At 45.0% G+C, this 26,740-nt stretch overlaps 1 protein-coding gene across 1 annotated transcript in view; it reads right to left on the reverse strand.

Annotated features, from left to right (window-relative positions):
- The window catches only part of BSN (bassoon presynaptic cytomatrix protein), a 1,737,600-nt gene that overhangs the window by 819,081 nt on the left and 891,779 nt on the right, over window positions 1-26,740 (reverse strand). Inside the window, exon 4 of the mRNA XM_069644195.1 lies at window positions 9,730-10,290. Coding sequence (XP_069500296.1) covers window positions 9,730-10,290 — 561 coding nt within the window. The remainder of the gene's footprint in view (window positions 1-9,729; window positions 10,291-26,740) is intronic.

Raw genomic sequence — 26,740 nt, forward strand, 5'->3', positions numbered from 1 at the left:
TTCTGCAACCCCAAAGTACCTGGCGTTGTAGCGTTCCTCGTCGGGGAATCAACGGCCCTTCTTGAGTGCCCTCCCTTTAAGGCAGGAGTCAAGGGTCGTCGAACGTCCGATGGAGAACAGGGTGAACTACGGCGGGAAGTGGCAGCTTCTTTCCTAGAAGGCTTGTCGCCGGGGAAGCGTAAACGTCCTGCCAGGAAGAGGCGTGCAGGGCCCCTCGATGTCGATAGTTCTGGACCACAAAGAGTTTGAAGAACTATGGCCCAGCAAGGGCATCGAGTCGTCGGCATCTCTGTGGTCTTTGGGTTGGGGGAAACCCACCGGCAGATGCTCCTCGGCGCGTCGACGGCCTGGCCTTCTCTGGCGGGATAAGGTGGGAGGCGGTTCAGACGAGCGCGTCCATGAATCGAAAGTTCTTAGGAAACGGGAGCACGGTGGCTCCGGTCGGCGACAGCGGTCGTCGACAGTTGCGGACAACAGTCCGGGTTATTCTCTTTAGGATTCCGCAGCAGTCCCCGTCTCCAGTCGGCAGCCTGTCGTAGGTCTGTCTACCAGGGAGCTTTGGCAAAGATCAGCTGGTGCACGATGGTCCCTCATAGCTCGGGAAGAGGGCGCCTTACCAGGTCCTCTCTGGGCCAGTCCTTGGAGACACAGCAGCTTTCAGATTGATGAAGAAGAGCAACAGCAATTCTTCTCTTCCAGCAGGGCTTCAAGGTCAAGCGTCAGTTTCACTCCAGTTACTCTTCGTAGTTTGGACTTTAGCTCTGAACACTTCCGAACACGATTCCTAGCAGTGAGAGGTCCACAGATATACTGTTGATCTCCCATTCATTCCGCTGGGTCACCCATAAGCATCCAATCCCTACGAAGGGCATTCAGCAGTCTGTCAGCCAATCAGGCACACAGTGCATTCAGGCCATTCTTCTCCATCCAGACACTCACAACACAGACTGTGGATTCGGACAAGTACCACGCCATTCAACACTACACACTGCATTCATACCAGTTTCAGGCAGGGCTGTCTCAGTCATTGTGTCAAACACCAGAAACTAGAAATCCACAACAAGAAGTGCATATTCGTCACACACTCCATTCACCCAGGTCCCACCCACAGGTGTACCCACAACATACGGCTGTTGGAAAGGCTACAGCCAGTCTGGTGGGCACTTCCCCACACTACCATATATGGACCTTCCACCCAACAGCCAGTCAGGGGGAAGGGACAGAGTCAGGGCTTCCCGGGACTTCGGGAAGATCAAGGTAACAGGCGATGGAAGGCAAGAGGCCATGGGGGCCATCTTGTCTCCATCAGGAATCTACTGATTCCAATGACAGGGCCTGGGCATCTCAAAATGGAGGACGCTCAGGGCCCCAGTCAATTCAGCACGGAGCTGCCACCAGCCGTACCCTGCTCTGTGGGCCACACACAGGTGCCCAAAAACATACACTAGGGGCACATGGTTGTACCCCCACCCATGGGTGCCATAAGGGTATCCCATGGGTCCGTTCACTAAACCAAAAGAGAGAGCTGCACCGCCAGGAGTCCCACATGAACTCCTGCGCGGAAAACATGACAGAACACACGATAAAAACAGTAAAGGATACAGAGGCCCTGTCCCTCCGATGCATTTCCAGCATCACACAATGTTACTTGCTTGCCACAAAATCAATTTGAGAGCACCATATATTATTATCCACAAATCTAATACCTAAATGAACAAAATGTGTCTTCAGCGCGTCTGAATCCATAAAAAAGATGGAACATTATTTAATGTCTTTCTCCTATACACCATAACCTGTGATTTATTGATGATCATATTCTTAGCAATCACAACCTCTACATAAGTGGACAATAGTTTTTGCAGTGCCACTTCTGTTCTATGAGGACTGCATCATCTGCATATGCTAAACATGGAATGCATTGCTGTTTAACATGTGGTACATCAAGGTGACCTCTTTCAGAGCCCCGTCCAACTAATTTAAATACACACTAAGAGGTAAGGGAGAAATCACACAGCCTTGTCTCATATCTTTCTTAATGGGAGAATTGGTTGTGCAGTCACACAGACAACCATATCTACCAAAGGCTTCTGTCCAAGAGTATAATTGATTAAGTATACTGAGAAAATTGGGGTCAATACCTAGCTTCGACATGTGAACCCACAGTAGCGATCTCTCCACCTAGTTGAATGCTATAGAGCAGTCCATGAATGGCAGAAATACATTTTCTTTTTTAAACTATAATATTTATCAATCAGGAGTGCCAAGTTGAGACATCGCTCCTCTATACCCACACCAGGGTAAAACCCCAACTGAGTAGCATGGAGAAGATTGACTTCCTCCAATCACCCAAGTAATGTATTATTAATTAATTCCCCCAAAGTCTTTAGAGAAACATTACTTAAAGATATAGGGTGATAACAATTAGGCACATCTCTGGATCCTTTCTTAAACAAGGGAATAATAAGAGAATGGCTTCCATGTATCAGGTAATCTATGTGACTCCAGAATAGCCCTGTTCACATTGCAAATAAGAGGGGCCCAGAGCAGCACGTTGGATACATACAGATCCCCAGGGCACTCTGTTTGGCCCAAGCACATTGAGAGTACCCAGTTCATTAATTGCCTCAACAACCCACTGGAGGGGGGGTGTCTGTACTTCTGCTCTCTATATGGTAAAGGAGAGGCACAGAGGACCCCAGCCAAGATTCTCTATTATTGGTACGTGGTCGAGCAATCAAGACCTAGCTTCTCAGGAGGTGATGCAGGCTTGTTCTTAAGTACAGTGTAGTCCCCAAGCCCCCACAAAGGAATGTCCACACACTGTATTACTGAAAACACAGTCTTTATATAATTAATATTCAAAGGTATATACACTATCACAATAACTCACTTTGTACTCAGAAGTCAACAATGGCAAATATGTACAATTCTAAAGTGGTACCACCAATATTATCAGACCTCTTTGAAGTGCATCAACTATACTGTTAAAATGTCACACAGATCCATAAAAAGGAAACCAGCAATAGAGAGAGGAGGGAAAGCAAGATGGTTGAAACAATAGCAGAATACTGAGTCAGTTACCTAAACACAGTTCTGTGTGGAGATCGCCCCCACCTGGGCAACCCGTAAAATAAAGATGTAGCACAAGCCCAGTCCATATATTGCTCAATAGTCTTATTTCCTCCTATAATGTTTTTACCCCCCCAATGTACCTGGTGGAGCAGAGTTCTTCGAAGAAGCGTCAATGGATCCTTCTTGAGTGACCCCCTTTCAAGCAGGAGTCACGGATCGTCGAGAGGCGTCGAAGAAAGTGAACTTGGCGTCGACGGCATCGATGAGAAGTTCGAGGGTGCCGAGACCACGGCGTCGATCCAGGCGGTGCTCGTCGGCGACGTCCTGTGAGGGTGAGGTGTGCGGGGCACCTCAGCGTTTGCTAGTTATGGACCGCAAAGAGTTTCAGAAGAACGGTGGCCCAGCAAGGGCGTCGAGTCGTCGAAGTCTTTGTAGCCTTCAGGTGGCGGGAAACCCACCGGCGGATTCTCCTCGGCGCGTTGGCGGCCTTGACTCTCTCCGGCAGGATAAAGCGGTCGTCGGTGCGGACAAGGGAGTCCTTCGATTCAAATGTTCTTGGACAAAGGAGTGGGCGGCTCCGGTCGGCGGCGGCACGGCGTCAAGCGGTCCCCTCTTCTGCGGCAACACAACTTCGACGGGCCTCCAGCGGTTACACAAACCTGCGAACCCTGGTTAAGGCAATGGACTTCGACAGCGGCAAAATCCAGGTTCGTTCTCCTCAGCGGTCCCCATCTCCGGTTGGCAGCCTTTCGAGGGTCTGACTTCCAGGGAGCTTCGGCGAAGGTTACTGGTGCTCGATGGTCCCTCGGAGCACGGGAAGAGGGCGCCTTACCAGGTCTTCTCTCGGATCAGTCTTCGACGAATTGGGCAGCTTTCAGATCAGGTTGAAGCAAATGCAACAGCAAGTCTTCTTCTTCCAGCTGGGCGTCGAGGATCAGCAGTTCCAGTTACTCTTCAAGTGTAGACACAGCTTCTGAACAATTTCCAGTGGTGAGAGGCCCCTAGATATACTATCCTGTCTCTCATCCACACTGCTGGGTCACACTCAGCAGCCAATCATACAGAAGCGCATTCATGCAGTCAGTCAGCCAATCAGGCACACAGTGCATTCAGGCCATCCTCCTCCCTCTCAGACACTCACAACAAGGAATGTGGATTGGGACAAGTACCCAGCCATTCCACACTACACACTGCATTCAGGTCATTTTCGGGCAGGGCTGTCTCAGTCTTTGTCTCTCATACCAGAAACCAGACAGCCACAACAAGAAGTGCATATTGGTCACACACACTCCATTCACCCAGGTCCCACCCACAGGGTGTAACCACAACATACAGTCACTGGGAAGACTCCAGCCAGTCTGGACTGGACTTCACAACAACACCATATATGGACCTTCCACCCAACAGCCAGACAGGGGGAAGAGACAGAGTCAGGGCTTCCCAGGACTTTGGGAAAACAAGGTAACAGGCAATAGAAAGCAAGAGGCCACAGGGGCCATCTTGTTTCCTATCAGGAATCAACTGATTCCAATGGCAGGGCCTGGGTATCCCAAAATGGAGGATACTCAGAGCACCTGTCAAATTCAGCATTGAGCTGCCACCAGCCCATACCCTGCTCTGTGGGCCACCCACGGGTGCCCGAAAACATACACTAGGGGCACAGGGTTGTACCCCCACCCATGGGTGCCATAAGGGTATCCCATGGGTCTATACACCAAACCAAAAACAGGAAGAGCTGCACTGCTAGGAGTCCCACATGGACTCCTGGGCAGAAAACAACACAGAACACAATGAAAAAGGACTACAGGACAAGGACAGGGAGGCCCTTTCCATCCAATGCATTTCCAGCATCACACCTTGGATAATGAGAGGTTCTCTGCCAATTTCTCAGGGCTACATAAATTACTAAAATGTTCTTTCCACACTACCTCTATTTGACTATGTATAGTTCTAAAATGTCTCCACCATTCATCTAAAGAAATGTTATTATGCTCCCTACATAGTTCTTTCGAGGAGTTATCATTAAACCCCTGTGCAATCATATGGCAAACATTTTTGGGGTCATTGGAATTACAATATCCTAATAGTTCCAATCATTACTCCTTCTCATAATCATGTCTCGCTTGGATCATGACTCTTTTATACCTCTCATGTGCTGCAACAAGAGTAACTTCATCATAGCGCCTGTTTCTGGATGCCATTATTAATTCCTTCAAGGCAATTGTACCATCCTTCGTATACCATCCAGTGTGCAAGGACAGCTCCCCCTATTGCTAGATTCAGAAGTTAAAACAACTTTAACAATGGCATTCAATTAATAAAATGCTTTCACAATAATCTTTTCCTCAATACTATCTGACAGGCACATCATCAAGTGATCATATCCTTTTCGCATTAAGGATTTAGATATATTCTTACTAAATTTCTTTGGGGGAAGAAATAATATTGTATTATGCTTAGTAAATAAAAACTAATGAGAAAATCTAGGGGTGTTACATTTCCAACTTTAAATTATATTATTCTGCCTTTATACTTAAACAAGATTGTTTGTGGTTCCCCCCAGTTGAGTTTATTAATCCCCCAGCGTGGTTAATTTTAGAGAAACCTTCCATTTACCCTGTAACTATTATGAGTACATTTGCTCTAAATAGTAAAAGCAAAGTTCTGGAACCATTATGCATCAAGGCTACAGCCTTAAAAATTAGGCTTTGTACATCTACATTTCAAGAAACCTTCTGATTTGTATGGCTTAACAAGTTAATTAAGGTAAATGGGAGGTCTATACTTTGGAGGAGCTGGCTAAATAAGGGCATAACATGTGTTAATCAGCTCTTTCGTGATGGGATCCCATTAAGTTTAAATGAATTTAGAGCTAAATATCCTGTCTTCAGCATTTTAACATATTAAAATACTAGCAGATAACCTCACTTCTTTCAATGATCAAGTTGTTATTGTTAGACCAGAAAAGCAACCCTATAGTCGAATAGTATGTATAATATGTTGGCCAGAAGCCAAATGCATCATGTGACAAACATCGCAATCCTAGAATCGTCAGTGTAACCAAAGGGCGTCCATTTTGTGAAATGTCGGCCATTTGCTTTTTCTTTTCTGTCAAAACGCTTTGCAAACGTATTCTATGCTTTAGACTCGCACACCTTGCAAGGCCACGGCTTGAACGCTGAAATACTAACGCAGACAGGAATGTCAAACTGTGCAGAAATAAATAGTTTTTCTCCTTGAAGTGGAGCAGAAGCTGCATCTAATCAGTAGTTCAGGTGCCGGTTTGTCTTGCAAGCGCTTTTGGAAAAGGCAGTTAAACATGAATTATATTCTCCTAGCGGTGTTCCTTTGCAGAGAGTGGTATTTTCTGCTTCAGAACTATCTGACCCTTAGCTCATGTGCCGAAACACACAGATAACGTAGTAAGGAATGTCACCCTGCTAAGAACACGATATCCTTGCTGAGCCCGAGCTCCATGTTCTTCATAACAGAAAGCTGTCTCTGCTGCCTTTGCTTAAATAACTATGTTTAGGCTGAATGAAGACTTGTCATAACGTGTCATAATTGACATAATTCTCAATCACTGAACCCTAGCCTGTATGACATGTATGAGGGCGGGTCGAATTGCCTTAACAAAGGATATGTCTAATGTATATATATTGCTGCTTGAGCGCTGTTCGGGCTCTCTCGCATCCCACGGTGTTTGGGAATACACGTCGTGAGGCGGTGAGACCCAGTCAGCCGACTGAGAATACTTTGAAATAAACCAGACTTGTTTGGAAAACGAACCTCGCGTCTGATGTGTTATTATAGTATATGGTTATTGTACCTTAGTTTCCATATGCAGTCTTTATGGCCTACCATTATTACTGACAATGATAGATTAAAATACTTTACCTTAACCAATATTGAGGCCTCTAACTTTTATCTGATTCTTAATCTTGATAATAACAGAAATGATAAATGGTCTTCTAAATCTAAATGGGAAATTGATTGTGAAACAGAATGGGATATATGTGGTCTCTAAAATAGAATAGAATTTATACGATTTCTACATCAGCAGTTTTAACCCAGCCTCTCTTTTCTTTTTCTTACCTAGGGCTAAATTCGAAATGTATAACTGGTAATAAATGCTGGTCTTGACAGGATAAGGAAACCACTTTCAAACATATGTTTTTATTGTAAATCTGCTTAAAGATATTGGGTTCATAGTCATAATATCGGGAAAAAAAAAGTTGAAATTTCTTTTTTAATACGTTTTTTATTCGAAATAGCACCATGGCTACTTCCTACCTCGTAATGAGACCCCTTTTGTTCCCATTTGACCTTTTTGCTTTGATTGCAATACTAATTGCATCAACAAAGCCTATAAAGCAATTCAGAAATGGATGGTTATGAATGGTTTGGCACTGAATAATGCTGAAACAGAACTCATGGTTGTCGGACTGATTCCAGGCTTGCCAAATTAGGTTATAGACAATTGCAACATTGAGGTTAAGAACAAACTAAAGACGTTAGGCATTGTATTTGATAAAAATCGGAATATGAAAGCCCAAGTTAACAGCATAGTCACTTCCTCCTTATTTTATTAAGCTTTTCTGTCATCTGGCCCGTTCATTTCAGAGATAAACTCAGAGACTCTTGCCTGAGCCATTATTGGATCCTACTTGGATTATGGATGCGGCCTCCTAACTGGGATTACTCGAGCAGACTTTCTTCGCCTCCAGGTTATCCAGAATAGGGCAGTGAATGTCGTAAAAAACCTTGGTCGTAGGGACCATGTGTCGGAAAGCAAGACTGAGCTTACACTGGCTTCCTGTTCAGGCTAGAGTTCAGTTTCGGATGTTGCTTATCACGTATAAATGCCTTACGGGTCATATGCCTACGTACCTAGTGGAGCCTTTAGTAAAAAAGCACAACAACCGAGCTCTGATAACACAAATCTTGTAGAACTATACGATGCAAAACCAATAAGGCTTGCAAAGCTCCATTAGCATGGAATGCCCTGCCCCCGTTTCTCAGAACCATAGAGTCCACCAAAGTCTTCAAGAAAAAAATTGAAAACTTTCCTATTCTGTTAGATCTCTCATTGGCTACCCTTCACCTGGATCAACATTTGCAACACATGAATTTCTTTTTTCTTGTTTGTGCTGTCTGATTTTATGTTGGCACCCTTCAGCTTTCGGGTAACTGGTGTATGATACAAATGATATAACGTTACATAACATAATCATTACCGTTAATTAGAAACAGCTTTACAATACTAATATTAGGGCTTCATGTAATGCTGTAAGCAATGTACATAGAATAGTTATTGATGTAACACCTAACTTAATGAAGAAATATGAAAGTAAAAGGCATGTGTTTATTAACTTTTTATTGAATTTAACTCTAATATAGTATAATGTCTCATTCATAAATTTTACATTATGAATTTTGTTTGTTGTTATTCCAAACGTATGATATTAGTTTCCTCAGAATATTTGTTCATAGATTAATTGTAAATATGTGTTAATACTGTCTACTAGAATACAATATTTGAATGCACTTTTTCGTTAGATGACATCTTTTTAAAGATATTTATACTTAGCAAAAGTATGCATCCATAGTATTACATATTCCTAGGGATGATCTATTATTAGATTAGTAGTGGATATCCTTATGTAAAACAACGTTTTTTAAGTATTTATAATATGAATCTTATATTTGAAATAGTCTCATATAATTGTTTCATAATGTGCTGTGATATATATTAATATGAATTATTAACAAAATAAAGCAGTTAACTAAAAATAAAGATGTCCCAACATCTTGTTAGCTACATTATCTTGAAAGGTGAATCTGGATTACTCCACAAGTAGAACACACACTGTGTAGCAGCAAGAATTGCATTATTCACAAGCTTTTATCTCCTTACGGAAATACAGCTTTCATCAGTATCAGAAACTCCCTATAAAAGAAATGGGAGAAGTTCCAGGATAGGATATCCAGCCATCTCCTGACAGTAGATCTGACCTTCTGGCACAAGTCCCTGAGCTGAGAGTATGGCCCCCAACACAAGTATCTAACAACAAACCGCAACAGAATCTCTATAATGTCAGCGGCACATTATTTTATAATGTAGCTCTGACACTTGCAGCCTTGTTCATTCCCAGAATGTGTCCTCAAATTTTGTAACCAGGTAACCAGGTAACCAGGTTTCCCCAGGCCTTTCTATATGCCTAAAAATCAATTATAGAAAGTTAATGAAATTGCAATATGATAAAAAACAAACTACAAAATTTAGCAAAATGTTCAATGAAATAAAATGAAATTGTACGCAATGTTACAGTGTTTCATTTTGGCAGACTTTCATGTAGTTATAAGTGGAACTACCTGGTGGGGTTCTCCGAACATCAAAACCACGATTTGAGCTTTACAATAAAGATTGGCTCAGATTGAAATACGTGGTCTCAGAATATTGGTACATGGTGTTTTTTTAGTTGTTGTCACATAATCCCAACAAGGCTGATTTACACCACAGAATTCCAATAAAGAGAAGCATAATCGCCTTTGTCTTAGTAATCATTCAAGGAATTCCCTTTGAAGTAAATGATATGTTAAACCCCTAGACACTTTAACATTTCCGAGCTATCTAGTAGGCAAAAAAAAACATACCTCCTTGTATTTCACTTTGTGAATTTCTGGAGTCGTCTTGCTCTCCTTAATTGTAGAATCTTTTCTAGTTCCCGAGCTTTTTCCTTTTGGCATTAAAGATTTTGACAACTTGGGAGACTCTGCAAGTGTTTTTGATTGCAGGTTTTCATCAAAAGCTGCTGGCAGATTACTATGCGTGCTGACTGGGGTGTGTGTCTTGTTCTGTTTGGATGCACTGAGATTTTCTGATTGTGAAAAATGTCTCACTTGTGATGTTTCCAGCTGATGACCTGTAACTGGTGGCTGAGGCAGCACTCTATGTTGCTGCTGCAAACTAGTTACACCAGACTGATGACGTGGTGACCCTGTGTGAGTCTGTCCGGGTTGGTGCTGGGTTGAGCCAGTGGGTGTTGTCCCAGGTTGATGCCGTGGTGAACCAGTGGGAGTTCCAATGGATGGGTGACTGGTTAAGCCTGTCGGCTGCTGTTTGGGATTAGGCACAGAAACGGAAGGTGGGGCATCTCCCAGACTTCCATCCAGGAGCCTCTGAGTTTGGCAGTTTAAACAGAGCCATTCATTTTTCTGTAAATAATGGAGATAAACAAGTCTAATTAACATTTTAATTGATATTCAATTATTAACACTAACGTTCCTGAACGGAAGTGAAACCCAATCACTAAACGGAACTCAATATATAAATGGCAATGGCAACATAGTTACCTACAACATCAAAAGTACTACATTCTAATAGCTGGTGGTTCAACTCAAGACTAATGTGTCAGACATATTTACGTGATCAAATGATGTAATAGTCTTCATCAATTAAGGAAACTGTCATGAAATTACTCAATCTATTTCCCCAGATATTCCTTTTTGTGATATATCTTACAAAATCATGTGCTGTGCTTTGAACACCATCCAAAAGTGAAAATCAATGTATCGTGAAATACAATGCCTTCTACAAACAATGTTATATTAAGAACACAGATACAGTTGATTCTAATACATCATGATTTGTTAATGATATTTTCTAAATGTCACCAACACCACCAAATCGCAAGGGACCTCGTGTTTCATGGAAACAGCACAAAATAGTGCATTTGCCAGGGGTCTTCATTTAGAAAAGATAATCCAGGCAAAGTGCTGAACAATTTTAAGAATTAGTTCAGGATTAAAATCACAAAGTTTAGGAGATAAGATGACAAGAAAAATAATGAGGATTATTTTTAAAGATACAGAAATGCATTGAAAGTGCTAAATTTCCTGAACCACCTCACAATAATCTGTGTGATTTGTCCGCAACGGAAATGTTCGAGGGAGAAATGACCGAAGATTATTTGCTCGAAATAACCTTGGTCATTTCTTCCCTGAACAATCCTGATGTGCGCAAACCCCTACCCAAACCCCCACCCTCACCCCTATCCCCACACCAACACAGCCCACCCCCTACTTACCTTTCCTTCCGACGCACTGTGTCCCTGCGGCGCCGGTTCCCTTTCACTTCCGTGATCGGGAACCGGCGCTGCAGGGTCCTTTTCTTTTCTTTTTTTAACTTTTTATCTGGTGAGCTGCCGGAATGTCCCCTGGAACCCCCGCTCACTATATTGTATACTACTATACTGTATAGTATAGTGGACAGGGAGTTGCGGGGGACACCCATGCAGCCCCCAGCTTTTTTTCTTCTTTTTTTCTCTCCGTCTTGGTTTTCCCCCACTCACTATACTGTATAGTATAGTGTAAGCCCCTGGCTTTTTAATTTTTTAAAAATGTTTATGATTTTGAGCGGGTCAGCTGCAGGGGTGTCCCCACAACCCCCGCTCACTATACTGTATACTACTGTACTGTATATCTCACCTTGATATATATGCCCTAAAGAAGTAGTCTCCTTTTACCCTTAGGTTATATATTATTTGGGCATTCCATGCCATGAGTGCAGATTCATTCAAACGTTATGCCTACAGCACTACTGAACTAATATAAATATGAGTTGGTGATCTAGTGGAGTGTTGCTAGCATGCAGTACTATAGATATATGGTTGATTGTGGCAAGCAGTGGGCATTGGTGTGTGGCTGTGGAGTTCACCCTCCTGAATTGAAAGTAAGGAACAAGTTAGTTACCTGTAACTCCTGTTCTCCAGCATTGGTATTTTACATTGATTCACATGCTTATGAACATTCCCCGTTGTCAGGCTGGGAATCCTCTGTAATGTTAAAGCAGTTTGCTTTAAAGCTTAAGAAACTACTTGTCACTTAACCATCCCATTGCTGTCACTGTGGGTCATACTCCCTCAACCAATGACGGTTGTCCTCCTTAGCTCTGCTCCTGGTTAGCTATCTTCAGATTTAAGAGCGCACGTAACCGTGGCAGTAGAAACCAATGAAGGGCCATAGTAGGGTAGGACGGTTGCATGTGAAACCATGTAAGATATATAACGAATTCTGCAGAACCATCACTAAACCCCAGCCTAAAGTCTCCTCGCATATGACCAGGGGAGGGCAGCAGCTAGCTGATCCTAACCCTGGGGGTGGTATCATGAGGGAGGATCACATGTGAGGAGATGGCTGTCAAAGGGAAGTGGTGAGATGCAGTATTAACTTTCTTGTAAGGATGAAATCCCCAAATATTTAATGCCATGCTGTCATTGTACAAGTCCCTCCTATGAAAATATCCAAAGAACATATTGTGAAAAGACATCTAATCGGAATAAGGTGTATTCTTTGGGGGTGCAAGAATTAAATGCAACATCTTCTAATTGACATGATCATGTCCCAAATAGAGGCTCACAACCCAATGTTAAAACAAAAACCTTTTATAGATATTGTCCTAACTCTGATAATGCTACATTTACAAAGCAATCCAAAATAATTGTACATCAAAATCCCGAAAAGGGGTGTTGCCTGGAGCTCATGCAGTAAGGGTAAGGCTGAGTTCAGACTAAGCTCTGGCATTTTTCTAGCTCATGATCCTGCTACGCTGCATTCTTACAGTCCATTTGTTCTCCTTTTGTTGATCAAGCAAGTGTCTTCCCTAAAAGCAGCATCCTGTACCAGCTGGAAGCGTTTATTCCTGGCTGGAGAGCAGCAGTAATCGTAAAACGGCAGGCCAACATATTACGAGCTCGTGCGAAGCCGAAGAGTGGATAAAATGGCGGCAGACGAGTGCAGCCCGCTTTGAGAGATTGGACTGCTGCGACGCTGTGTGGGAGTAAGACATTGAAGAACTTGCTGCACAAGAACGGAAAAGAAGATTTGACTCATCGGTACACCTTCCATGCCCTGCGGTGACTGTGCTGCCCGGTGGCCGGAGCCCTTGCAGTGGCGGTGTGCACCTCCCTTTTGAGGTACAACGAGAAATATGCGGGATCACCCTGTGACTTTGGTGTGCTGGTCGCTGTGCCCTTGTCCAGCGTAGCTCTTCGCTGGATTCCACGGTTGCATAAAAGCAGCCTTTACCGGAGACGGGAGGAGGAGAAGTGTCCTACGGCCAAACGAGGGACCTTGCTCCTCGCAGAATAACAGGAGGCTGAGGCACCAGCGAATACAGCACCTTGGCCAGGAGCTGGTCGCCTGGTACGAGCAGAGACTCACACGGCCCAGAGGACAGCAATGAGGAAGGCCGGCAAGCGGTGTAGAGCAGCAAGCGATTAACAGCAGCAGCACCCAGGAAATGTTGCCGCGGAGTAGCAGCGAGTGTGCCCTCTCCTCCTTAAGGGAGGTTCCACAGATTGACAAGGCTGGTCCCAAACTTGGTAGTACCACTGTTCCAACGGCGAGGAGCAACTGTATAGAGGGACACAAAATAGCCTACAACTCACCGGTACACTTGAAGCGGGGAAGTTCAGCGGCATTGATTTACAGAGGATGATGCACTAAAGAGAGTTCCACCTGCTAAGCACTTGCCGATAAGTCCACCTTCCATCTTTTGACCAGGGCTCACACTTTCCACAAAACACTTGCCTTTTAAGACAAACTGTGCCATCTAGCAGTTGGTCAACCAGAATCTATAAACACAAAGGTGACAGATCTCCTCAGAGAAGTCACTGTTGGCACAATAGGCAATATCCCCAGAAGGAGCCCTTCAGATAAAGTGGCCTGGTCCTGGGAGGGTTCTGGAGCTGCTGAGAAAAGGGCGAGCCTCCAGCCCGGAGCTGGAGCGGTCTGTCAGGGAAGCGTCCTGTTGAACACGCATCATTCCAGTCTTAGTGTGGTCAGGTCTGGAAGTTTCCTTCACACAAGCGGTCTCCAACACAGACGTGCACTTCCAAATCATAAACTTGTGAGCTACATGACGGGGAGTGATACTGCAGTAAATCTGTTATAACTGATACCACAGAGAGGGTCCTAAAACTTGCCAAACCACGAGGTGCTGCCCTACCTGTACAACCTCTACAACAACTAATACAACTTGAAACACTTTGGATCGGCTGAAACGCCTGCGCAGGAACGACAATTGAGAGCTGGCACTTCTATTAATAACTAGCAACAATCTGGCTAGAATCATTGTGGGGGAGGGACAACAGTCTAGAATATAAAGTATTGACAGGTACCTGGCAGGGTCATACGAAGTGATGAGTTGGGTCAAGCACGCAATGGGGAGGCTCAATCCGAAGATTCACAGATAGCATTGTATTTGCAGCCCGTCAAGCACAACGTTATGCCCTCAACTAAAAGCAAACAAAAAGCAACCATCATGGATTGCTTTGCAGGTCTTGGTAGAACGCAGACATCATCCACGTCTGGTAGTGGAAAGAGTCCAACAGAAAGCGAAAACCAAGCCGAGCCACAAGAGGATAAGGTTCTGGCAGCAATTGCAGCATTGGGTCTTCTGTTAAACACAAAATTGCAGTGGTAAAAATAGACGTGCAACTCTTACGTCAAGACGTGAGGTCCTTAGCAGAACGAGTCACGAATACTGAAGAACTCTTGCAAAGCACGGCTGCCACCACTGAAAATCTGGCAACCCGATTGAAAACTCTCTAGACCAAGAATCATTTTCTAGAGCAAAGAATCGAAAACGCAGATGGCCGTTCTCGTAGAAATAACATTCGAGTTCTGGGCATTCCGGAGGATGCCAAAGGCAGGGATCCGACGACCTATATAGCGAACCTCTTCCTGCAGCAGGTAGGCTCAGGCAAATTGTTGCAAGGATTTGTTATCGAGAGAGCTCACCGGTCGCTGCAAAAGAGACCACCGCTTGGGTCACACCCAAGCCCTATAATAGCCAAAATATTGAATTTTAGAGACTGTGAGGTCCATCTGAAACTCTCCAGAGATGGCGGGGTGTTACAGCGATGAGGCTCAAATGTAACCATATACTCAGACTATACACCCTTGGTGCAGCAGCAACGCAATAAATTTATCTCAGTCAAGGCCAGACTCAGTCAAATAAAGATCAAGTATATGCTGACATACCCAGCAAGATTAAAAGTGATACATGAAGGAAGGTCCTGCTTTTTCGACAGTCCACAGGCCGTGACAATGTGGCTGGAACACAACGATTTGGACACAGATGATGATCCTGAACAACGGCCAGACAGATCTGTAGACCCTGAAAAGACAGCAAACGATGGACAGCGTCCAAACAATGCATTGGGCCTCATTACGACCCAGGCGGATTTCGCGGTGCTAAATGCACCGCGAAGCATGGCGGAAAGCCGCCGATAGCGCCATGGGGGTTGGCGGATTTACCGCCCCATTCCGACCTCGGCGGAGCGGTAAATCCCCAATCCCCATTCTGCCCTTCCCCATTCCCATTTTTGCCCCATAGGGTATAATGGGAGTGGGGAAGGAGTTAATTACGCCACCGTAAAATACGGTGGCGTAATTAACAACGAGGTCCCGTAGCGCCATGGTTTTCTCCGGCTGGTAAAACCAGGCGGAGAAAACCTCCATGGCGCTACGGGAACTCGTAGTATGGCGGAGAGGTACGCCATGCACTACGCTGGCGTAATACCCTCTCCGCCAGGGTCCTAATGAGGCCCATTGATACAGTTCCTGAACCAACTGGGCTGAAAGTGTGATTTGGTAAAATAGGCTACCAGTGCGTATGCACGAGAAACTCAGGATGAGACGAATTACCGCATATAGGTCTTTAGTAGAATACACTAACTGCTGTGTACATTGTTGCTATACTGCCGGAGCTGGTGACCAATCCCACAGAGCTTCGATGGACATTATGCCAATCCTAGCGGACAGTTGACATGCAAAGTTTGTCGAATTCTCAGGCCGGAGCTTGCAGGAAGACGCAGGCACCGGCAGGCCCGAACGGACCACATCTGCTGGGCACAGTTGGTACCCCATGTTCCAGGGTTTGTTGTTCATGCTTAGTTTTTGGTACCCAATCAATGCTTATTGTTGCGCCTATTGCCTGATGTATTGCACGAACTTAAGAGTCACACCGTATTGCACATTGTAACTAATGAAGATACGCGCATGACATATGTGAAGGGAGCAGAGTGAGTCACATTGCCAAGATCAGACAACACAGGGAAACATGTCCTGGGGTCCTACTTTAGGCAAGAACTGTGTATACCATGGCACAGGTTAAGATTGTGACGTGGAACGTGAGAGGTTTAGGTACATACATATGCAGAAACAGGATCAAATCATACTTACAGTGCAAAAAGGTTTTGATTGCCTTATTACAAGAGACCCATTTGGTTGGCCACAGAACAGCAAAAGGTCGAGGAATGTTGGGGAGGCACGGTACATGGGTTTCATGCAAATGAAACTCCTGCACCTTATTGCCAGTCAGCGCGACCTCCTAGATCAGCCCTTTACCCTGCATGAACTAGAGGAAGCGATCTCTGCATCAGCTTCACACAAAACACCAGGGGGAGACGGCCTCCCTGCTGAATTTTATAAAACCTATCAATCTACGTTAGCCCCGCAGCACCACTCTAAATTTACGCAGGTTACAACATATAATTGATCAGACAAACAGGCGTACTGAACAATATGTGGTAGCATCACTAGATACAGTTAAAGTCTTTGACTCAGTGTATTGGAATGGATTGAGGCTACACTGAAGAGATTTGGGTTTGGAACTTTCTTTAGGAGGTGGGTAAAAATGCTTTACACTTCCCCCACTGGGCGATACATATCAAAACAGTGGGACATTCAAAGAGGAACCAGACAAAGATGCCTGCTTTCCCCATTGTTATACATACTAGCGCTAGAACCCATAGCGGCATAGCTCAGACAGGAATTCAATGACGCCGGGATACGCATAGGGGACACCACACACTTACTCTCGTTGTACGCTGATGATGTACTGCTATACCTTTGCCAACTGCACCATAATCTACCCATAGTGCTAGAAACACTTGATGGGTTTGCAAGGCTATCAGGAATCACCTTCAACAAACATAAATCATGCTTATTCCCCGTGGCTGGGCTGAATGACACTAAACTGACCTCTGACCTTGACTGGGGCCTACAGTGGGAACATGAATCAGTTCGGTACTTAGGCATACGGGTGGCACATACCGCAGACCGAACCTTAGACACGTTGAGAGCGGTAGAGGGTACCAAGAGATGAACAGTATTTTGGTCCCGACTAACTCTCTCGCTTATAGGAAGGGTGGCGATCACAAAAATGATAATTTTACCCCACCCCTGTATGGATTTACGAACGTCACCTTCATTCGAGCATTAGATGGCATATTGAGAGCCTTTTTATGGGGCCCAAAAAGGCACAGAATATCAACCCCCGGTTTGTCACTCCCGTATGAGCAAGGTGGAATCCAACTGCCACGACTGGAATAATATTACCTGGCAGCTCACCTCAGCTTTGTTACCAAATGGTTGGCAGATGACGCTACGACAGAACATGGTTTGCTTGCAGCATAGATAGACCCTATGCTTTGAAGGACGCACTATGGTACCCAGAGGGCAGGCACGGATTGGGTCCACTGCTACTAAGAGTGGGCAGACAGGTTTGGTGTAGGACACAAAAAATATTGACGTTCAAGGGCACCTACTCACCTCATGCTCCCATTCAGGTTAGCACAAAGTGGGATCCATAGGAGTTGAAGGCAGCGCGATGTTGGGAGATGGTGGACATTGCAACCTGGGAAGACATGTATGAAAATGGTACTTACAGGGAACTTTCAGATCTCATACAGAACGAGGGTCTCCCAAGAGGGAAGTTTCTAAGATGCATGAGAATTACCAAATTTGCCAAGCGTACCTGGCTGGACTGGCCTACAGAACCACAGCAGAATGTATGAAGTGGATGACGACTGGAAGCTGGTGTCTAGACTGTACAGGGCTCTGATCGATAATACAAAAATTGACAGTACTAAGCTCAAGATGCAATGGGAGAGAGATTTGGGGGCAAAAATAACAGATGCGTAATGCGAAATTTAGACTAAAACAAGTCAATGTACTCCATCGCACATATTTGACCCCGGCTGTGGTCGCTAATTTTAAAAATGATACACCATCTAACTGCCCCCGGTGTGGTCAAGGGAATGCCCGCTTAATGCACATGCTATGGGAATGTGAGCTGATAAAAGCGTTTTGGATTAAGATTAAACATGCTTGCGAAGGTGTGGGGATTACGAGATATAAATGGACCCCGCAGGAATACATATTGGTTATGTACTCAAGAACAAGCAAACAAAAACATATTTCTAGGTTCATGGATTCAGCCTGTATATTAGGCAAGAGATGCATAATTATGACTTGGAAATCAAGTAGAAGTCTACAATTTGAAGTTTGCGGATTGCACCGTCCACCTGCTGGTCGAGCAGCAATTAGATATACATATTGTTCCCTACAGTGTTAAGCCGTACTGACTCCTTTCTGAGAACAGAACTGACACTTGTGATATTAATTTAGCTTGACTGGTTAGGTACCAGGTTTCCCCTTTCATCTCCTTCTCTCCTTCTCCTTCCCGTTTTGAACCATCCCTCCTTCCCCCTTTGTTTTTCTACTTCTTACCGTCGAAAAGTTGTTGGCTTATTGGAATAAACTGAAAGATGTGATATGTGCATAATGTGATGCTGTGTATCCACTGTATCATAAGAAAATGCCAATAAACATTTTTTATTTAAATAATCAAAATCCTGAAAAAATGATGGACTTCAGGATCCATAATGCTCTTGGCACTGGGACGAAGAAGAGGGGCCTAGAGTGCGTAAGGATCAACAATGCCATTAACCAGAATGTGCGGTCTAGTTGTTATAGACCACAACACCTGAACTGGACATTTTAACTCAGAAATGAGTTGCAGCTGAGAGAAGGAGGGGAGGAGTACACTGAAGGAGTAACTGAGGCGGACCAGAAGGCTGGGTCGGCCGCAAAAGCAGACGGAAGAAAGCCAGCTGATGCTGACACGAGATGTGAAGGCCGACGGTGTGGCAGAGCAAGCGCAGCGGGAAGCGGTTTTGGTAAGAAGAGCCCAGCCGAGAGGGAGAAGTGCTCCCGACCCGACGAGCAGCTCTTCATTATGCTGGAGGACCGCCGGAGCTGTCAGGGCTCCGGGAAGAAGATGTGCCGACCGTGGGAGTTACACAGAAGCCAACTGGAAAGCAGAAGCAACTAGCACCAGACATAAAACCATTTATGACACAATTTGTAAACAAGTCTTCGAAACAGGGACTAGTCCCAGACGAACTCAAAATGTCTGTCATTACACCACTACAGAAAAAAAAACGTAGACCCCGGTAACCTTCAAAACTACCGCCCAGTGGCATGCCCCCCCATGGCCAAGAAAAATCCGGGAAAAGATAGTTACAATCCAATTCCAGAATTTTGTAGAGGGATAGGATATCTGGGATCCTCTACAGTCTGGGTTTCGTCTGACATATGGTACAGACTGCCTTGGTAGCAGTCTGGGATGAATTACATCAGGCAGGGGACCAAGGAGAATTATCTCTCCTGGTAATGTTGGACTTATCCACAGCATTTGCCAAGGTGTCACGAAATGCCCTAAAATGGTTGAAGTCTTTTTTGTCAGGTTGACAACAAAGGGTGAAAGTAGGAGGTTTTTTCTCGGGCCCTCGCCAGCAGTGCTGCGTAGTCCTGCAGGGATCATCCATGTCACCGGTGCTTTTTAATCTTTACTTACGCACACCGATGAAAATGCTGGGAAGGCATAACATTAGGTTCCAGTCATATGCAGATGACATTCAAGTGTTCATCAGATTAAATAACATCAAAGAATCCTTCTCACAGTTGAATAACTGCCTCAACGAAGTTGAAGACTGGAGGTCTGCTAACTGGCTCCAACTGAAACCAAATAAGACAGAGGTAATCTTATTTGGTCCAAAATAACTAACTGACGAAACGAGGTGCCCATCGCTGGCGACGTTCTTGGGATCGGAACTGAAATATGCATCCAAGATCAAGAACCTCGAATGCATATGGCAGAGCAATCTGGGATGTGACTGTCAAGTGACAGTTAAAGCCGGGCCGCTTTCTACAATCTTGGGCTGCTCCACCCGGCCATTCCATATGTTCTAAAAAAAGAGTATGCTATAGTAGTGGGAGTTTTGATAAACTCTAAATTAGACTACTGTAATAGCTTATTGATGGAGGCACCAGCAAAACAAATCCACTGTCTGCAAAAGGCACAAAATGCAGCAATTCGCCTAGTATTTAGAGTAAGAAAATCATCTCCGATATCAGATTTACGCCGATCTCTCCACTGGTTGACGGTGGAAGATTGGATTAAATTTAAAACAGGATGTTTAATATTTAAATGCCTGAACAATTTAGCAGAAAGCTATTTGGCAGACAAGATAGAGAGTTACCAACCAACTTGATCATTGAGATGAAGTGAGAAACACTTGTTAACAGCCCCGCCAAACAAAATGTGTGACCATAGGAGATTGCAGATTCTCTGTTTTTGGTCCAATGTTTTGGAATGCCCTCCCCCCCTTGATCTGAGGCGCGCAGACTCCATGTCAGTTTTCCAGAAGAAATTAAAAACTCATATGTTTAAATAGAGAATCACTAGTGATAGAAAATAACTATTGTTAATAGGCTGACAAACTGCTGAGCTATGTTCTTAGACTTGACATCTGTGCTGTGATTTGATTTAGTTTGTGATACATGTGCTATATAAATACCTTAAATCAAATCAAACCACTGCAGCACCTGCATGGGAAAGGAGACACCAAACAAGACCAGTGACTTGGCCTAAATCTAAAGGTAACCACTGGGGCACTGGGTTTCGAACATTTTCCAGAAACCACTACTTTTGAATACCGAACAAACAAACCAATAAAAAGGTACAATTCCCCCTATATGGGAAACCGATTGGGAGAAACCTGTAACTTGCATTGCCAACAGCCAAGAGGCTGTCAAGGAGCAGCAGATAGGCAACAATGGCGCAATTCCTCTTATATGAGATACTGATTGAAGGAAACCTGTAACCCACTTTGCCAACAGCCAAGCGGCTGTAAAGGATCAGGAGAATGGGCGCAACCTCCCACTCTGGGGATACCACCGGGGAGAAACATAAAACCCACATTGCCAACAGCCAAGAGGTTGTAAAGGAGACTATTAAGGCAACAAGGGCACAACACCCCTTATCTGAGACACCGACTGGGGGATACCTGTAACCCCCATTACCCACAGTCAGGAGACTTTAAAGAAAAGCAGACATTGTTCAACCCTCCCCACAAAGGATAATGGTGTGGAGGATGTTGGAACAAAAGTGACTACAAAACATAAATGTAGTTGTAGGAGTTTGCATCCTGGCAGGTGAGTAAACAAGGAAAGGGACCAATAGTAGTTAGTCCTTGCAGGCGAGTGGACCAGGAAAGACGATGTTGTTTTGTGGCTAAGTGCTGTAATGAAAAGAGCGTGTTAACAGAACTTAATTTGAAGAACAAGTGTGGCATTACTAGAAGTAGTTGCTGTGCGATCCTGAAAAAAGTATTTTCATTTTTAATAAACACATGTGGCATTAACACACTCAGTGGCTTTGTTATTCTAACAAAAGCATTCTAGTTGAATAAGAAAAGTGATATGCTGATAATTGCTTTGGTTTATAAATGTATGTTTTCGAGGAAAGACATTTTTGCTTTACCAAGAAGAATATTGGGAAAGACACCCATCGTTGTGATTTGTGGAGCAAGTGTTTAGGAGTGGAAGTTCGGATTTGAAGGAGAAGATTGTTTGTGTTGTAGTTGAACTGAGCAGAACTTTGCTTAATCAGAACTTCGCCAAAGGTGCTCCTGCATTTATCCAAGGGAGGGGGTCCAACCCTGGTTACAAGGAGTACTTTTAAAACCAGATGAGTTTGACTTCTTATTTTACAGTATTGAACTGAAGACTGCCAAAGATTCCCTGTGTTATTATTTTCTTGAATGTATCTTGAATGTATCAGTGTGAGGGTCAGAAGCTTTTTGGACAAAAGGTCATTTCTCTTTAGTTTTAGCTTGCTAGGTAGGGACGCCTTCAATAGAATAGGGAAAGTTAGGCATTTACCTCACCCTTTTTATTTAATAAAATGGAAAACTTTGAGCAAACTTTACCTTTGTGTCCGTCTCGCATTTCTGACTCCTTACAGATACCAATGCTTGAGAAGAGGAGTTCCTTGTCCGGCATTGCATTCACATGCTTATGAATACGACTAAATAGCTGTACAAACAACAACCAGGGGAGGCAGACAGCTCAACAGAAGCAATATCAACTCACCTCTGGAACACTAACCTCAAGCGAAAAGGTTGCATAGCACCGCCTGACCAACACAAAACTCCTCTGTGGAATCTGTCGAGGTAATAGAGTTTTGTGAAGGCATGGGTAGACCTCCTCGTAGCAGCCGAGCAGATGTCCAGCAGGGGAACACCAGGCAGGAACGCTATCATTGCGGCCATTACTCTGGTGGAATGTGCCCTCGGCCTGCCAAGCAGGGGCCTATAAGCCAGCCGATGACAATGTGAAATGCAGCTGGATAGCCATCTGGAGATGGAAACTTTGGAGAGAGCCTTCCCTTTATCAACACAACAGGATCAAAAGCCACAAACAACTGTAAAGTCCTGCAAAGGTCTTTTGTGCATGCCACAGAACATTTCTAAGGACCTTTGTCATGAAAGAAGGATGGGGGCGCAGCATCACCCTGTAGTGATGGAAAGTCAAATATGCCCGTTTGCAAAAGAGACTGAAACTCCCCAACACGATTGGCAGATGTAATGGCAACCAAGATTGCAGTCTTCCACAGGAGAAACTTCAAAAGGTGCCCGGAGAAGAGGTCCAAAAGGAGGGCCCATCAACTTAGAAATCATCACATTGAGATCCCAAGCTGGAGCAGGTACCGTAACTGGAGGAAAAGTCCTGAAAAAGATCCTTGACAAGCCTATGCGACCAAAGAGAAAGCTTGCCAGCCCTCCCGAGTGTAACGAGATATAGCAGCCAAATGCACCTTTATGGAAGCGTGCGCTAGGCCTACTTTTGCCAATGGCAGGAGATAAGGCAGGATCTGGGTATCCTTGATATGATGAGGGTCGAGACGTTGACACCATATGGAGAACATTTTCCACTTATGCTTATAACAGGAAAGAGTAGACAGAGCTCTAGATTCGGCCAGAAATCTGCATTCCAGAGATAATTGTAAATGCCCAAATTCTAGGACTGCAAGAGCCAAGCCATCAATTTCAGAGACGCTGGGTCGTCGTGCAGGACGGCTCCATTTTCCCTGGACAGCAGGTCTGCAGGTCTGGAAGAGGAGGAAGCTTAATGCATGTTGCAACCAACTATACCAGATTTGACGTGGCCATGCCGGTGCAATCAGAATAATTATGCACCAACTCTGTTTGAGTGCATTGACTACTTGTAGAATAAGAGGGATCGGAGGGTACGTGTAGAGGAACTGACCCTACCAAGGGATGGAGAACGCGTCTCCCAGACTCCTCATGTGCAGGTACTTGCTGGCATACTGCTGGCATCTGGATTTTGCCGCTGTGGCGAACAAATCGATCTGAGGTTGACCTCATTTCCAGAACAGTCGATGAGCCTGATCCTGATGAAGCTCTCACTCATGGCAGGAACGCAGCTCCCTGCTGAGGGAATGTGCGATGGAGTTGTGGATCCCGTCCAGATGAACTGGATGAGGAACATCCCCTGAACTATAGGCCAGTTCCACAGCAACTGAGCCTCCTTGGAAAGGATGGGAGAGTGGGTCCCTGCTTGCTTACTGATGTAGAACATGGTGGCCGTGTTGTCCATAAAGGCGTGGACCATCCCCGCAGCTGGGGCTGAAAAGACTTGAGAGCCCAGAACACCGCCCGGAGCTCTAACATGTTGATGTGGAGTAACTTGTCCTGCGGTACCCAGAGACCTCTGGCTTGGAAGTTTCCTGTGTGTGCCCTCCACCCTTCTAGAGAGGTGTTGGCTGTCACTGTGGCTTGATCAGCCGGAGGACGAAAGGGGCACCCTATGTTCAGTATTGCTGAAGCTTCCACCACTGTAGCAATCGTCATAACGGTAGATTGAATGCCATTCTGTCGTTGCAAGAGCAGAAAACTTGCATCCACCTGGTATTTTATTTTATTTATTTTATTGTTTTTTTATAACACGCCTAATACCTTACCTGAGTTCGGTTTCTAAGCGCGGATCTGGGATTCGAACATCTGTTGCTCTGCGTGGTCTTGCTTCCAAGATAAGCGAGTTGCCACTGTGCTATCCTCCGTTGACGGAGGATAGAACAGGAACTACTGGAGTGGTCTCATTGGCAGCCTGCAGTGAGTGACCAGCGAGATACTGGAGGACATCATCCTCAAAATCGACTTGATTGAGTACACTGTTGTCACCTGGAGAGAGGACACCAATTGAATCTTCTGGATTATGGCCTTTACTCTGTTTCCGATGGAGTGGCAAGGCACTGTAAGGTGTCCCGCTGAGAGCCCACGAACAACAAGGTCCGAGGCAGCAATAGACAAGACCTGGGAAAGTTTATGGAGGATCCCAGAGACGTTAGACATTAAATGGTGTCCGTGCTAAGCTGCAGGGCCATCTGGTGAGACTGTGCCCGAATGAGCCAGTCATCGAGATAAGGGTAAAAGTCCACACCTGTGCATCTCAGGTGTGCGGCCACTGTAGCGAGGTACTTGGTGAATACTCTTGGAGCCGACTTCAGTCGGAAGGGTAGAGCTTTGAATTGGTAGTGCTTCCCATGCACTATGAACCGAAGAAAATGGATGTGCTTCCGATGGATGGGTATATGGAAATATGCATCTTCCAATCTAGAGATGTGAGAAAATCCCCTCTTCCAGTTGCTGAATAACTTGTTGCAACGTGGCTATATGGAACTTTTGTGATGGAAGGAACCTTTTGAGCTTTCTGAGATCCAAAATGGGTCCCTAACCCCCAGACTTCTTCCTCACCAGGAAGTATCTGGAATACACTCCGGAGCCCCAGAGGCGCAGAGGAACAGGTTCTATAGCCCTTTATTTTTTTTTTTAACAGGGACTGAACTTTCTTTAGGAGGAGAGGCAGGTGCAGTTCTCTTTTGCATACGGGTGGAATGGAAGGACATTAGCCCAGAAATTCGAGGGTGTGCCCCCTTTGAACAATGCTGAGCACCTACTTGTAGGTGGTATGTTTCTCCAATGGTCGACAAAATGAGACAACCAGCCTCCCACTGGGGTGCTGTAGTGGGGACTGGGACCAGAGTCTTATCAGGCTTTCTTTGGAGCATGTGGGTGGGTGGAGGATCTGCGCTGCCTTTGAGTGCCTCTGTATGTTTATGCCCTCCATCGGTATGCCTCCTGCGAGGAGGAACGAGAGGGTTGACAATAGAACATCTGCTGATATGCCCCGCAAGACCTGGAGAGTCTCCCCTTCCCAGAAGGGAAGTACAGCCTCAGCTGCTGGAGAGATCCTAGGGAGCGGGATGTCCATGTCTGTTTTTATTGCCTGAAGGATCTCGTTGACCTTCTTGCCTAAGAGATCAACGCTGTCAAAAGGTATGTCGATGACCTTAGAATGTATGTCTCGGCTGGTGGCCTTCAACCACCCCGGATGCCGCAGGACAGCCCTTTATCCCATCTGGCAGAAACCTGTGTCCGCCACATCCAGAGCTACTGTGATTGCGTGATCCGATGCTATCTCCCCCTTGTGCAGCAAAGCTAAAGCTTCCTCCCTCTTGTCGTCCGGTAAGAACTCTAAGAGGGGCCCCATCTTAAACCATACTACCCTATCATATCGGAAAGGTATGGCTAACGAATTTGCATCCTTGATAGTGCTAGCTGCTATGGTAATAATCCTCTTTCTGAAAGCATCCAGCTGCTTTCCATCCTTATCCGGTGGAAACAAGGATTGAGATGAAGGGTTACCCGACCTCTTCCTGGCTGTTGCCAAAACTCCGGAGTCAGTGGATGGCTGGGAGCGAAGACACTTGGGAGCCCCAGGAACGTAATTTCACCAAAATGCCAGGGGTAGCAGAAGTGACATCACACGATCCTTGGCCCCTGATGACATCACAGCAAGTGATGTCATTTGACCCCACCCCAAAGTGATATTGTGGGAACCGATGGAACACGACCTTGCACCCGTTGACAAGTGGCATCACATAGCATTGTACATTACTAATAATGTGATTACGATATTACTATAATGTGATGTAAATTTCATACAAGAAAGGATCGCCATATGCATCGTTAAGATCAGTGTGAATAGGCCCATATTACCAAATTACTGTGAATGCAAGCAGACGTCCATGACCAAATGATAATGATGTGTTATTATATAGCACTTACGCTTAAGCGCTTTAAATAGAAAGAATATACACCCAATATCACCCAACCTGTGTTGGTACTCATTTATCGACCTCAGAAGGATGAAATGCTGAGTTGAGGTGTTTAAGAACAGACTAAATCAGTGACTCACCCCCTGAAGTGTGCCTGAAATAAACCTTTAATGAGTCTAGTAATTATTGTATAGAATTCCAGAAAGACACACTATTTTAAGGGGCCTGAACAAGAAAGCCAGCTACTCCAAAAGTAAAGAGCCAGAGAGGTCGCAAGGGAGACCACAGAGGTCGGAAGGGAGACCTCAGAGGTCGCAGTTGTGACCTCTG

This window comes from Ambystoma mexicanum, chromosome 2p, assembly GCF_040938575.1.
Source record: "Ambystoma mexicanum isolate Mex_15411 chromosome 2p, UKY_AmexF1_1, whole genome shotgun sequence".
In the NCBI taxonomy this organism is placed as follows: Eukaryota; Metazoa; Chordata; class Amphibia; order Caudata; family Ambystomatidae; genus Ambystoma; species Ambystoma mexicanum.